Raw genomic sequence first — 15,441 nt, 5'->3', positions numbered from 1 at the left:
GGCCAAATAAACAGGAACATCACATAACTATACACAATAATTCTCAATGCAGTGTAAAAACATTGTTTTTTCTAGCCAGAAAACAGTCATTTCTCATTCATAATCATAATCTCAAATTATATTTCCAGCTCCTACTAAAATTGCAATATTGCACCAGACAGCTACTCAGCTACCAAGTTATCAAATGGTATTTCATTACCACTTTGATATATCTTGCTAAATCTGACAAATCCAGTTCTATTGCAGTATGTGTAAGCTAGCTAGCTATCTGATTTCATTAAAACAAAAACCTTTTGCATTACAGATGGAAAGTGAATGCTTAGCTTTAAAAGATCTAATGAGTCCAAGGAAGAGGAAGGGAGACTTGGATGGAGACGAGAGCAGTAATCAGAAGGTATGTCAGGATTTATTTTATTTTAGGAGGCATTTAGCTAGCTAGCTAGCTATAAACTTAACACAAGTATACAAGTAATAGCATAAATTCAGATTTAAGTTAAGTTAATTAAGTTGCTGCATCAAGCATTCCTTGCTGATTTTTTTTTTAAATTGCTGTTTTGTATGTATAGTGTTGTACATATTGTTGCCAGAGAATGTCTGAATATAATAAGTATGAATTAAAATTATATTAGTTTAGCAGATACTCTTATCCAAAGTGACTGGCATAGCAGACCATTTTACATGCTTTTATATACAGTTAGATATTTACTAAGGTAATTTAGGATAAATATCTTGCTCAAAGGTGCAACAGTAGTGTATAGCCTGTATTGACAATACAAAAAAGTGGTCTTCTTTCCATTCTGTTTTCTCTGTTGGTTATTTTCAGAATGAATGAAATTGTTGTCACGAATATCTCAGGGCCAAGTAGACAATACCACAAATCTGTTCTTTGCAGGAGAACGTGTGTGTGGAGCAGACATCCAAGGTGCCATCTGCAAAGAAAGGCCAGACCCCGGGGCAGGTCCCCACCACCCCCAGCAAGCATGCGGACCGAGCCCTCCCCGAACCCTTGACCCCCACCGCCAACCTGAAGGTGCTGATCAGCGCTGCCAGTCCGGACATGCGGGACCGGGAGATGAAGAAAGTTCTTTTCCAGCCCGTTGAGAATGGGAGGGAGGTGATGGCACAGGATGAGTCCAGCCAGGTAAGAAACACGCTCCTCACGTCGACATGGTCCTTGACCAGCAAATCTCAGTTAATACCACCTGGTTCATGTATCCACCTGTAATGTATGACATGCTCTTTGTGACTGTGGAGCCCCAGTTGTTAACCGTAGGATTGGAAAGCGTAGGTCATGCTAAACTTCAGCAAACCCTTCTCTGTGTATGTTAAATTTCCCATAATTCCTTGGGGGTGCCCTTTAGTGTGATGCAGTGGATGACATCACGGACGAGTTTGAGCAGCGGCCGAGCAGGAAGCAGAAGAGCCTGGGTCTGCTGTGCCAGAAGTTCCTGTCCCTCTACCCAGAGTACCCATCGCCCTCTGAGACCACCAGCATCTCTCTGGACGAGGTGGCCACCAGCCTGGGTAAGACTCTGAACAACATGCAGCTTACAGTCCGTCTGGTTCCCGGCCTGCGCTCAAACCACAAATTTTCCATTACTGGCAAAGGTGGGCCCGTAATCAAATAGAAAGCAATAACGGTAATATGTATTTGTGGTTTCATAAAGCTGCATTAGGTTTAGTGCCATTAGATTAGGAAATGGTTTCCATGGATACTATTCTTTCCTCGCCTACTTGTAGTGAAAGCCAACAGCCGTTTTGTTTTGTTTTATAGCAGTCCATTTTCGTGGAGATACTGTTCCTTTTTTGAGCTTCCTCATATCTGATTAAAATTCATAACATGACCGTACATAAAAATGCCATTTTTAAAAGTGGTTTAAAAAAATGGAACGATTAAGAAAAGTGCCAAGATTAGTCTTTGTGCCTGGTCTACTACAATCTTTTGGTTAAGATTACTGCACAGCCACGTAAGCTGCACGCTGAGCTGTGATTTTGTTCCAGGAACACACCGTGACTTGGGGTGACTTGTTTTAAGATTTTGGTTTCTATTCTTGGTTGCTGATTCAATTTCATGTACCTGATCCTCCTCATCTGTTAGTTACAGAACACTAAAACAGCAGCAAGGTTTGGTGTCAGTGTTAGATGGCTGTTGCTCATGCACTGGGTTTAACATAGGATGTGTCATCAGCTGGAAAAGACTGGGAGCCCACAGTGGGACAGGGGTGGGTTTGTCGGCAGGGTTTCCTCATCTCTTCACTCCAAGGCACCTTTGTGACTTGGAGCTACCTGGGTGACGTTAGTGAAGCTGCACCTGTCCTCCAATCGGTGCTCACTTCACTGCAGTGCACTGTGGGACTTGTAGTGTGAAAAACAGCCATTGGCTCTATGCAAGTGTGCTGTTTTCTCCCCGCCTCAGCACTCCTATGAGAATGTGGAGTTTATTCAACAAGGCTACCGTGCAACTGACAGTTATTGAAATGGGTTACATAAAATGGGTAGAAAAAGGATTTTAAAAAGGTTGTTGTTGATATTTTCCCTCCCCTCCCCCCTTGATGCACGCAACAGGAGTGGAGCGGCGTCGGATCTACGACATCGTGAACGTCCTGGAGTCCCTGCTGCTGGTCAGCCGGGTGGCCAAGAATCAGTACCTGTGGCACGGCCGGCGCGGGCTGCAGCAGACGCTGCGGGAGCTGCAGGGCAAGGGCAGGCGGCAGCAGTACCACCTGCAGATGGACAAGATCAGGGTCTGCGGGACAGGGCCGTCTGCGCAGGCGGAGCAGGGGACTGCGCAGCCCGGTGAGGAGAACGAGGATGCTGGCTCCGGTGAGAGGACGAGGGTGACCGGGGGGGCAGGGGGGCGAAACTGAGTTGGGCAGAGAGATTTTGTGTGTGTGTGTGTATGTGTGTGTGTGAGTGTTAGTCAGAGACTGTATTTATGTTTCATTTTCATGATCAGATCAATACGCTTCCAGGTGTTAGCAGATCTAAGGTTAGCTTATCTGCCTCCAATCCTTAACCTAACCTTTGAATTTAAATTTTTGATTCTGATCCAGGATCAGTCATTAAGGTCAAAAAGTACCTATGCTGATTCACACCCCTACTCTGGCACCCCTACCACCACATGCACACATTTCCTTTAAGAAGAGCATTAACAGATTACTGGTTAATAAACACCACCTCTCTACAGGGGGTCTTTTAAACATTCCACAGCTTGCACTCTCAGCTGCCAAAAGTATTGATCTGTTGCTTTGACTGCGTTTACACCTGTCGACTGATTTTTGTTTATATGAATAATCCAATCGGGGTTGTTGAAACAGCAAAGGCCTCTGTGTTAGAATCACTATGGTAATGAGGACTGCTTTTATTCACTCTGAGTGGCTAGTCAGAAGTGTTAATGCTATACAGAGTGGAGTGCAGTGTTTAAATCTCATTATCCCCTGAGGGCCTAACAGACCTGTAGTCCTTAATTCACTGCAGTTGCAGGTTTTCTGTTTTTGGGTTTTTTTTTAATCATTGGAACAATACAACATGCATAGTAATTACAATGGGAAGTAGCTATTGTTGCTCTCCTGTTTGGTTGTGAATATTTATATAGCTTAATTGACAATTACACAGTAAGTGTTTAAATTAAAAAAAAAAAAACTGGCGTGCTCTTAGCCAGTAAGTAAAATTGAACAGCAAAGTTTATTAGTGACAGTTTGCTGAGGGACAGATATGCTGCGTGTGGCAGCCTGTCTCTTCCTGTGTGTCCAGGGCGACCATTTCTGGAAGCTGTGGTTGCCATGGTGAAGAACACCCCCCTGCCAGGCTGTCTGACTGCTACCTTGTGTGCCACAGAAGCGCAGGAATTAGAGCAGATGTAACAAGCTCAGCCAGGTTACTGGGGAGGAGACGCCCCAAAAAAGAGTTTGTTTCTCTGGGAGGCAGAAAGATATAGGGGCTTAAGACCAGAAGGTGGTAGTTAGCGTTCGGATTGCTTGCGGTGCGGTTTGCTGTGTAATGTCGCACTGAGAAGGCCAAGCGAGGTTTTCTGGAGGCACAGTGGGCCAGTACAAAGGCAGTCACGTCGGATGGTTTCCAGAAATTGTGAAACACTTGGTGGAGGTGTCAAGCTGAGCAGGTGTGAATACATTGCTTCTGTATGAAAACAGCTCACGCCGTCTGTTTTTGGTGACCCTGACACATCTGCGTTGTTCTCCCCAGGGACGGCCAGCCAGCGGAAAGACAAGTCCTTGAGAATCATGAGTCAGAAATTTGTCATGCTGTTCCTGGTGTCTGAGACGCTCACTGTCACCCTGGATGTTGCCGCCAAGATCCTCATCGAGGAGAGTCAGGACACTGGCAGCCACAGCAAGTACAAAAGTAAGGGCTTCCACATACAGCATACACCTATGGGAATAAACCGCTGTCGCAGAAGGGAGAAAGTATGGGGAATTAAGTAAAGAAGCATCCTTATCTTTTGCCTAACTTGCCATAGCATGGACCTTGCTTCAGTGCTCCGCGAAATATTGCTTTCAAATTTACTGTACTGTTGTCAGAATGTTGTGTATTAGTAGAGCTATATACTGATGAAACGCCAAGTAACCACACGTCCACATTCCACACGCCATGGGTGTCGATAGTGACCAAGTCCTCAACCTTCCCCCGATCAGCTTTTCAATGGCGGTTCTATTCTCACATGGTCTTTGTTTGATGCATTTTGGCTTTCAGCTAAAGTACGACGACTGTACGACATCGCCAACATCCTGACGAGCCTGACGCTCATCCAGAAGGTATATGTGAAAGAGGAGAGGGGGCGGAAGCCGGCGTTCAGGTGGATCGGCCCCACCGAATTCCACACCCAGGGGGGTAAGCTCAGCCACACGGGGTCAAACAAGGAACAGCCAGCTCACAGTTCTCTCCCATGACACCAGTTACTAAGACTTATCCAGAGACAGTCTTATGCAGAGTGACTTAAAGATTATCACAAGATTCAAATGGTAAATAAAAATGCCAGTTAAGCAAAAGTTGTACAACCAGTAGTATAATGCACAACTGCTTAAACATACAGAGGCAATACTACCAAGTCCAGCAGATTCAATATGAATGAGAATTGATAGCTGCTGGCTCCCCGTAGTCTAAGTAACATTTTGAAACAGCATCTTTATGTGTACGTTTATGTCTGAATAATATAACTTTGTAGCTCACTGGTTCTCAATGTTTGAACAGAAAATCTGGAAACGGTAGCTGCCGTCTCATGTCCCGCCTCCCTTACCACCCAGGAGAGGACAAGCTCCACCCCTAGCAGCCCATGTGGAGATGGACCAGGTAAGGACCACCCCTAAGTAGCTGCTGGCCAAACACATGACTAGTCCATGGGGGGGGGATCTTGAATTACCATTACAACACTTCCATTCGCATGATTAATTATACTGGATTCTTGCATCATATCTCTGTACACTGTATTTCAACAGAATCTGTGTTATTTTTCCTGTTTGTACAGGTTGTGCGTTGATGGATTCCAAAGACACGGTTCGGCAACTCCAGTTCAGGGACGACAGAGTGTGAGTTTCCAAAAAGAGCCCCTGTTTTGTGAATCGTAACAGTTAACACTGAGGTCAGAGTAAAAGCTGGCAGGGTCAGAAAAGAACGGGCAGGTGTGCGTTACTTGTTTGGGGAGCACTTGATTAAGAAAGCCAATCTAGAACTGAGAGGTCTTAACATAACACTCAGCTGGCCCTGACAATTTATGTTCCTTGTAACAGGCGTGGTAATTATAATTTTATACCTTTTTATAGAGCCCAGCACTGTTCCGGACCACAGAATCTCACTCTGAGGAGCCGCACTATGATCCCCTCCCCTACACCAGCCCCCCGAGCTGCGCACATCAAATCAGAGGCCTCCTCTCGGTCACTCCCCCCACCCTGCCCAGAGCCTATCCTGGCTGGCCTCTTCCCTGGCTCCGCCCTACCAAAAGAAGAGGCGGAGCCCCGTCCCCAGCACCCTGCAGCTTACCTCCCCTGCCTGTCCCAGGCGTCTGTGGTCATGGTCTATGGGGGCAGAGGTCTGGAGGGGTCAGAGAGTGCCAGTGAGGGTCAGAGGTCGCCCTCGTCAGAGTCCAGGCAGAGTTTCCTGGGGAAGAGGAAGACCGGTGGTGAGGAAGGACAGGAGGCCAAACGGGGCGAGGCAGCACTAACTGAGGCCCCGCCCTCTCTGAAGGTGAGCTTTCAGTTACACTCAGCTCTGGAACAGGGAGGATTTGACCTTTACCGTATCGCGGAACAGAGAATGTCACTGTGTTCACCTCTCGCAGTAGCTGAGGCGATTTTGGTGGGATTACGTCATAGAAACAAATGATAAGCTTCTTTCATTGAAGTTGGCATGACTGTTTGAAATCAGAAATGAGATCAAGGCTTTATTAATAATGGAATAATTATTCAGTCATTTCTTTTTTTGTTTACGTTACAGTTTAATTTTACCCTCATGATCGGAAATGCAATTAGTTACAGCTTGGACAGTCCCATTAAGTTAAAATATGAACTGCTGTATGCTCAATGATTAGACTGTGACATTCAAGTAGTTATTAAACACTGGCATTATCAATCTAGGAATGTATGGGTCTAGACTAATTAAAAAGCCTATTACATTTATTACATAAATCTAATGCTTCATCTTAGCTCAAATTTACATGCTTTGATGTGTATTGTTTTTATGTGTGCCATTGAAGAATATTATAACATACTCCACACCTTTTAGGGCTGTCACTGTGTCAACTTTCGATGAACACCTTTTGAGAGGATTGTGGAAATTGATCAGGATGTACGAAATTCTCAGCAACAGAAGTGGTGGTTGAAACTATATAATTTCAGTTGTAATGTTGAGTTGCTGTTTCGAGGGTCAGCTTGAATTCAGGCATTGTGGCAGAAACTATACATTATTTATCCCCTGCCTGTATAGGGTGGATATTTTTCCTTTCATATCCTCCTGTAAATATGTTTTTTGATGCTTTGCAGAAAATGCTGGGGGCACAAACTGGGGGAGAAAACTCCAGTCCAAAGGCATCACCCAGACACTGCCTTCAGTATCCCAGCATGCACCACAAGGAAGAGGCCCCACCCATGAAGGCTGGAAGACACGCCCCCCAAGATGCTACCCTGCCCTCGCATTACCTCTATGTGCCCAGCACTCCAGGTGTGTTGGTGCTTTCCTCTTTCCCTGTTGTATTTAGTATATACATATACATATAATACATATAAGTATATATCCCTTGAACACCAGCTACTGTATGTTATAACATCCAGTTAGTCCAGCAGTTACAAATTACCTTATAAAAACAACCCCCACTGCTGACACATAAAAGTCATTTTCCCTCGGCTTCCAGAGTCCGCATTGCTTACATACCGCCTGTGACCTATCTGAGAGAACTCTAGCAGTGACACCAAACCCCTGACTCTCCTCCAGTTCTGAAGTTCTTCCAGATTTTGTCCAGTTACCAGACTGTCCCACTGTCTTCCAGGTCTGAATGGTTTGAATTTAGTGTTCTCTGCTGGATACGCCCCAAACGGGCTGGCTCTGCCCCCCGGCGCACTGCCCGCCCTGGCCGTGCCCTACCTCCTGGTGCCCTCCTCCGCCCTCCCCCCCTACCAACTCGTCTCCAGCACCTCTGCCCCGGACTGCATCGGCGCTCAAGGCAAAATCAACCTCGGCGTTCCCGCGGCGGTGTCCCCGGCCCACTTTGCGGTTGGGTCGGGTTCCGTCGCCATCTCAGGGACGGCTGGGATTGGCGGAGCCCCGTCGGGAATCCCCGGAATGAAGCCGCCCGTGTCCTGTGGAGCGGGCCCATCGGAATCCCCCGCTGAGCCCGGTCAGCCTCTGGCTCTCATCAGGACAGAACCACAGGTAAGCCTGACTGTAAAGAGTCCCGCAAAACAAATCATTGTCGTCTGCGTTTAATAGCAAAACAGGGCACCAATTCTCTGCTGTCAGGACAATGCCACAGCCTGCAAGAGCTGTTCCTTACAATGTTAGTGGTTCCTTATTGTCAGCTCAACTCAATGTTTAAGGTAGTTAAATCTCCTGGTGCACTGTGTGAAAAATAGTCCTGGTATGCATGTGTATGCATTTTCTAAGATTGCATGAACCTCACTCCGCATTCATTTAAGTGGTGACATGCTTAAATGTCACTTAAGTGCAACTTCTGAAACTGGGTACTACTACTAAAAAAATATATGACTACTAATGTTGCACTGAACTGCAACAACTAAAGTTGGAAAAGTAGGTGCATAAAATACAATTTTTTTTTACAAGCAGTTCTCCATCTGTGTTCTTGCAATTTTATTTCGGGTTTACTCTGAGTTTGTGGCTTGTTTTAATCCAGTAGCCATTAAGAGACAGTTAGCATTCCCTATTCATGGGTTAGCATTGCGCTGTTGATGTCAGTCTCTTCCATTATTGGATAGTGCTTCTAAAGAATGCTGGCACCATTTTTTAGCACGGTCGTAAAACAAAGCACAAATTTAGAAGCAGATAGTAACAGATCGTAAAATTGACATAATTTTTGCTCAGAGCTAGAGCATTAACATCACCCCTCTGCAGCTGTCTCTAAACGCATTCAATAAATATTTCATACAGCGTTGAATGAATTAAATCATATCACTGGAGTACCTTTTAGCTTTTGTGTCTTTTATATTATTGGCTCCTTGTGCAGATGAGGCGGTGTAATGTATTGTTATGGGCAGGCAAACAGTTTTATAGTTCCGGAAATTCTTACAAATATAATTCCTTACTTTTGTCCTAAAAATGTCCTGTGTATTTTACGGCATTTCCAATCAAAAGGGAGGGGCGGAACTATTAAATATCTCTGCACTGTCATTATGTTCTGCCAGCACTGATCTGTTTTAATGGGTTTGGGGAGTGTGCCTCTCCCCCTATCCTCTGTGGTTTTAAGGCCTCATCCACCCATCCTCTCTCTCTCTCTCTCCCTCTTTGCCCACAGACACCACTGACTCCAAAGGAGGCTTCCTCCCCTGGATCCCCGGCTTTCTTCCAGACACCAGGGTCTCTGGGCCCCGCCGTCCCTTCTGCTGCACGCAGGCGAGGCTCGGCCCAGAGGAGGCTTGATGTTGGGCAGCCGCAACCCTATTAAGGAGCTCGAGCCATCTGTGGGCATGTCTCTCTGTCTCAAGGCCTTCCCTGGCTGCAGACCAATGCAAAAACCACTGGCTTTCCCGCCAAAAATGTGCAAGCGCTGCTTCCCATGACTGCTACTGAAAGATCAAGCTGAGATGGCTAGAGGCACAGCAGGGACCTTAACCCCAACCAAAACACATGATATTATAGTTCCTAAAACAGCTGTGCTTGTATTAAAACCACTCCGACTTCAGGTAAGTTACTAATGATGTTATGGGATTGTGAACGCCACCGAGACACCATGGACACTTGGCTTTCCTTGTTAGGCAATGATGAGTGTCGAGTGCTAGGGATCATAGTTTGGTACACTGCCCTCCTGTGGTGAGTGGAGGGCATAGGTTATCCATTATCTGAGCTACCTGTGTAATTCCCCATCACCCTCATTTGATATAACCTGTTATTTATGCTGGCACATTTTTATAGGGCTTTGGGACAGATCAGTAATCATTTTTATAATAATGTTTTAGCGACTTGAAGGAATGATTTTTTTATCACAAAGTCTGATGGCACTAAGTTTTTTTTAAACATGTTTGCATGTTGATTGTGAAATGTCTTTCTAGGTCATTTTTAGCTGTTTATCGAAAATATGGCAGTAGCAATATTAACTGTGGAAGTATCATAGATCATAGGAGGGAAGGCTATTTATGAACTCAGAAACCTTCGCTTCTTGAGGTGCTGTTTCAGTGTTTACAGGGTGTTGTTTGCCTGCGCCCCAAACAAACGTAAATCCAGGTACAATTTTAGCATTGAAAGAAGACCCAGAAGAAGAGAACCCCAAGCTGGATCTTAACTGACTGAAGTCAGGAAATAGTTTTAACCGAAAGGCTAAATGAGTCTTTCATTGTCTTGTGTGCCTTTAAATCTGTGTGACTCTGATGGACAGATTTTTTTTGGAAAAGTTTGTTGACTCTAAGAGCCAAAAGAACAGGGTTACTGGGCAGAGAGGGATGCCACTCTAAGTGGCTCCCGGACAGCACGGGGTGGAAGATGGTTGGCATGGTTACACCAAAGGTTTACATCACCCCAACACTGTTAAAGCATTATCCTCCAATGACTGACTGTCATTTATGAATGACATTAACATGAGTAATTTGGTTTCTCAGTACAGGAGTAAAATTAGTGGCTTATTGCCAGGAGACAAATGTTCCCTTTTGCCCTTTTGAACAAAAGCATGGATATTACTTGAAATCAATGTTTTGCATTTCTGTAGCAAGCAAAACATGAACAGTGCTACCTAAAGCAGGAATCTTGAAATAAATATTCAGGGTAACAGAACACTAGGAACTATTTTCAAACATGAACCAAAATATTTCATATCCTAGATGATTTTATTAAAAAAAATGTCATAAACTGGCACGTAATTTTGGTAGGCTATCAACACGACAGTAATTGCATTACTGAATCAAGATGAAAATTCTAGGTTGGCTTTGCCATGTCACCTGGAACATGCTTCAACCCAATCACTTAAGTCCATAGGGGCCCACAGCAGTTTTGAAATGCCTTGATAATCGGGGAAATAATAATGTAACGATGACCACAAGAATGTGAAATGGTGCTAGTGAATGTGAGGCTTTTCAGATTCTGGAAAGCGAAAGGTATGGGCGTGTAGCATTGGCTTGTGCTTCTCTGAGAATACGGAACAGTTGTATCTATCATACATAAAGATATAAACTAATACAGCAGTGAAACAAGGGAAGAAGGACTGCATGCATGTTGTAACGTATTTAGCAGCGCTCTCTTTAAAACAAGCCTATGAAAATCAAAAATGGCATACTTGAATAATGACTTGTGGGAAAGTACCCAGTGATTGTAATGGGCCAAATTCAAATATCTCTGTACTGTAAGACATGAATAAAGATGATTTTTTTTTTGTGTTATAATTGAATCACGTCTGAATCACTTGTGGAATATATCTGCACCAAAGAGCAAGAATTATCAATGGCACGTCATGTGTGGAGTTCTGAATCATTTTATTCGCAACCATTTTTGTATGTTGCACTGCATGTTTAATTTAATGCTTTTTCTTATAATGTAATTGCTCTTTTTAGTGGCGTCCCTTTGTTCAGTGTTCTTTTTCATGTTAACGCGCAACCACACTATTCCTCACAGAGTAGCTGCACCATGGCGTCTCTGTCGTAGACCAAACAAGATTAATATGTACATACTTTCAAAGATTTTTGGTGAGATCCTCACTTAGCTCCCTAAAAGGGGACTACCCTCTCCCTCATGTGATTGCAAGTCTGTTGGTACAAATCATGCTTTCCAAACTCCAGCACCAGTAAAACAGTCTGACGTTAATGTAAAATACACCACTGTGGCCAACAGGTGGCAGTATATCATGTATAAATGACAAAATGCACTGAATGTGCTTTGACATCTAAGGACTTGTGGGGCCTCCTTCAATGAAGTCAGTCCTACAGTCCTACAAAGATATTCCATTAGTATTTGTTTGCACTACACAGCCTTTTTATTGCCAGTGTAATAAACCTCTTGTGAATTACTGCCCAGAGGTGTAACTTTGACCCCCCATATTGAATTATTGCACAATTATCATATTCCCAGGTGTGGAAATTTACACTTAGGGCACCCCAATAAGACCTTAGTGAAGATTTACTCCCTTCCATTTATAAAAATTTGAAATTGCTCTGAAAAAAATCAAGCCTCAAGACCTCGGATAATGTGAAGTCATAAATCAGCCGTACATGTCATTCTTATCGTGCATTTATCTTGAGAACAGATTATACAGCTGGCATCTGTCATTTTAAATTTTGCAAGGAGTCTCACAGCAAACATGTTTTATAACTTTCTTTTAGCCTGGGGCATTTTAGATCTACAGTCGTTCAATATAAACAGCTGGGAAATCTCAAGACCAGTTTAAAGATCATCCCCTGTTGCGAGTTCTTTTCAAATGCTAGAAGGTAGCTCAGCCTGCAAATCTGTTGTACCTAGAGGAATACCAACCGGCTCCAAATAAACCTAGAAGTTATAAATGATTCACTGGAGCACTGGCCAGGGAGAATTGTAGCACTGACATACAGGACTAGAACACAAGGCAGGTTCAGAATAAATAACTAAACCTGGATTCAGCTCACGCCACCTTTTGAAGTTGTGCTGGAAAATATGCAGAGACTCATGTCTTACTGAAATCAAACGAACTCAGACGTACAGAGATAAGTAATCGGTACTGGATCCCTGCTTGAACTGTTCAAGTAATTTGTCACAGCATCATTTTTTTCAAAATTTACCATTTTCGCCAAATATCGAATGAAAGTTACCCCGTGATTGTGATCCTTTTAATGTTTGCTTTTAAACGTCAGCCTTGAAGAACAGTCGCACAGTGTCTCTTACAAAATGCACTCAGACACATATTATGTTGTTCAATGTTTCCTGTCCTGGTGTCTGTGGTTGGCTAGGTGTTAGAACATCTTCACCTATATGCATAGCCAGCCCAGAATCAGTACCGTCCCTTTTTATATGGTGCAAACAGACAACCCTGGTCTATGAAACTACCTCAAGTGGTGCCACCTTTGTTTTTGTCATTACCTTAAAAAAATACAAGCGGCAAAATCTTCAGCAGCAGCAAGAAAAGAAATGTTTCTCCAGCTGCACAGGGAGAATGAAGAACACACATGGCCAGATTCAAAAACAGAAGAATCTCTTCAGGGACAACCTGACCAATTATTCTGCCTTACCTGTCCTAACCAGAACCAGATATTTATTTAGTGTAGCAGACTGACAAGAGCTTCATTGTATTTAAATTCTGAACCAGCAAAAATACCTGGTTAGAAAGCCTATCCACAGGATGCAAGAATCTCATTCAAATTCCAGGCACAAAACACAAAACCTTACTTTAAGCAATAGCTGCAAGGGAGAAACCTGTTCGCCATCGAAATTAACCGCAAGTTTGTAAAGTTGTAACAATGAGGATGTGGTTTGGAATGGAATTCATGAAAGCTTCCGAAACAGGTCCCTAAAAGCACTGTACTGTCCATTCGTTAAAATTTTAGTTAACAGGGGGCATGCTTTAAAAAATCAGAGTATTGACGTAGCTAATTACTTAAAATTAAACCCTTGGTTCCTTCAAAATGAGCAGATTTAAACACTTAAATTAAAACATTATGTCGAACTGCACCCTTTATTGTCATGTGCCAGATTATTTATGCCGGTTTGACTAGAATTAACTAGAACCAGAGTATGGCGGCAGTAATCAATGAAGGCGACACACGACAGAAGTATTCACAAATAGTCTGACTGCTCTGTCGATACATTGCCTGTGTTAATGAGGAGTTTAGGAGCCACTTAAGCCTCTTAACTCTAATTAGGCCGTTGGCTGGAGACATGGAAACACACTCTGACAGCGTGTGTGGCGTGTCACCTGGGTCCAAATAAACCACAAAATAAGGGGGTTTCGGCTTCATATAATCAGTCTTTTAAAGACCCTCAAAGCTCCATTAGCGTAGCCTTAACCCGCCATTTCAGGGTTTTACCATAAAAGGACCAGTGGGAGTGAGAGGGAGAGACCTACCTGGTCCATCTGTTTTTCATTTTCATGGTCCACACGTTTTCCCCCACAACTATAAATTCTTTCTGAATTACATTTCTTACTGTTTGCTTTCCAGCTCAAAGCCCTGGGCATGCCAAAGCAAACGACCGAGAACACTTTGTTATCGCGTGAGGGATTGCTTTGGAGTTCTTTATTTCTGCCCCTTTTTCTGAATTCGGAGTGATCGTTTTATGCAGAACAAATTTCAGTCGGGTTTAGAGGCCCTTGTACTTGACGCATGCCGATTGCAGATAGAGACTGTAATCAGGGATTTATGATGGCATTGCATCATAAGGGAGTCCATAGTGATATTGTCTGTGGAGATGTCTGTACACTGAATTGGTGGAGATTCTAAAAGGGAAGAATTACTCAAAAGTTGTTTGACTGAATATATCTCAGATTTTAAGTTAGGAACACATGTTCATAAACTTCCCATATTGGGGCTGTCCCAGTACCATAGAAAGGGAGAGGAGGAGTCCTATTGCAACATCAGCTGCCCCTTCTGAGGAGGCCTGTGAAAGACCTGCGGTTGCAGCAAGGGGGCAAAGCTGAGCTGGTGTGTTATAGATGGAGACAGCGTTTTGCATTAATGTTTTCTGTCACCATTACAAATTTCATGTATAATGAATAATATACACTAATTCATTATCCAAGACTCAGGTTTTGCATAAATATGTCTTTGCATGGAAATAAAGTAGCTACTATACACACACACACACACACACACACACATACACACATTATATATTACAGACAGAAACAAAAACACAAAGAAAACATAGAAAGAGGTCTACTGGATGTTTGCTTTACATAGAAAGCTGCCAGTCTGCTACAAAGTCTAGAGAACTGAATGGAAAGTAATTGGTCTACTTCTGCATGAAGAGCAGTTAAATTCCCATTAATCAAGGCAACAGCCCTCAGGAGAAAATGACACAAGCATTTCTGTCAATCCATAATGCTTCTATGCCTAATACTATGGACAACTGTAATTGGTTCCTGGAAAACCGTGAGAATCTAATTTTTACAACCCGACAGAAAATGGCTTCTTAATTTCTACTAGACAGTATCACAGCCACAACAGAAAAAATAACAAAAACTTGAAAGTGAGTTAATCTGAAAATGAAACAACAAAAAAAAAATCAGATTCAGATCAATCATACCCCGCTCCTACCCCAAGTATTTTCAAAATGGTCATAAAAGAGTGACTTGGATGCAAGGAAATACTTTCATTTAAAACAGATGCCAGAAAAGATTATTTAACTGCAGGGAGTTCTAACAAAAGAAAACAAGTCTCCCCCAACCCACCCTTTTTTTCAGAGCGTGCCTGAATCAACATTAGCCAGAGTGACAGGAAAAATGATTCAAATGTGAGTTTGGGTTCCTGTGCTTTAATGCCCCAGTCTGGATCCATCATTCCCAGCTGAGCAAACCTGACACCATGGCAACCCAAAACTTCTCCTGTGTGCCCGTATTGCATAACCCTGTAGACCCTCTGATCAGACTTGCTGCTCCGTGCATACAGAGATGTATATCTGTTACTGCATAATCTGTCAACTGCATTGAGGGGTGCAAGGTTCTTGGGTTAATACAATATTTAAATAACAGATGAACCGACACACACAAAGAGCCACATGATAGCATCACTGACTATTCCTTTTCTTGAATGGCAAGGCTGGCCATTGCAAGATTCAGCGAGTCTTTCCTGACTGACAAATATAAGTATTATTGGA

General features: G+C 43.4%; 1 protein-coding gene across 1 annotated transcript; it reads left to right on the top strand.

Annotated features, from left to right (window-relative positions):
- The first annotated feature begins 337 nt into the window (after window positions 1-337).
- Window positions 338-9,124, top strand: LOC118771654 (transcription factor E2F7-like). The gene is made up of 10 exons (XM_036519662.1): window positions 338-394; window positions 893-1,194; window positions 1,364-1,524; window positions 2,566-2,823; window positions 4,204-4,362; window positions 4,711-4,848; window positions 5,912-6,198; window positions 6,993-7,170; window positions 7,496-7,878; window positions 8,975-9,124. Exons 1-10 carry the CDS (start codon window positions 338-340, stop codon window positions 9,122-9,124), a joined length of 2,073 nt encoding a protein of 690 aa, XP_036375555.1.
- The last annotated feature ends 6,317 nt before the right edge of the window (window positions 9,125-15,441 follow it).

Source organism: Megalops cyprinoides, chromosome 25 (assembly GCF_013368585.1).
Source record: "Megalops cyprinoides isolate fMegCyp1 chromosome 25, fMegCyp1.pri, whole genome shotgun sequence".
Classification (NCBI taxonomy): domain Eukaryota; kingdom Metazoa; phylum Chordata; class Actinopteri; order Elopiformes; family Megalopidae; genus Megalops; species Megalops cyprinoides.
Note: the sequence above shows the minus strand (reverse complement) of the source record. Positions and strands in the feature narration are given on the sequence as shown.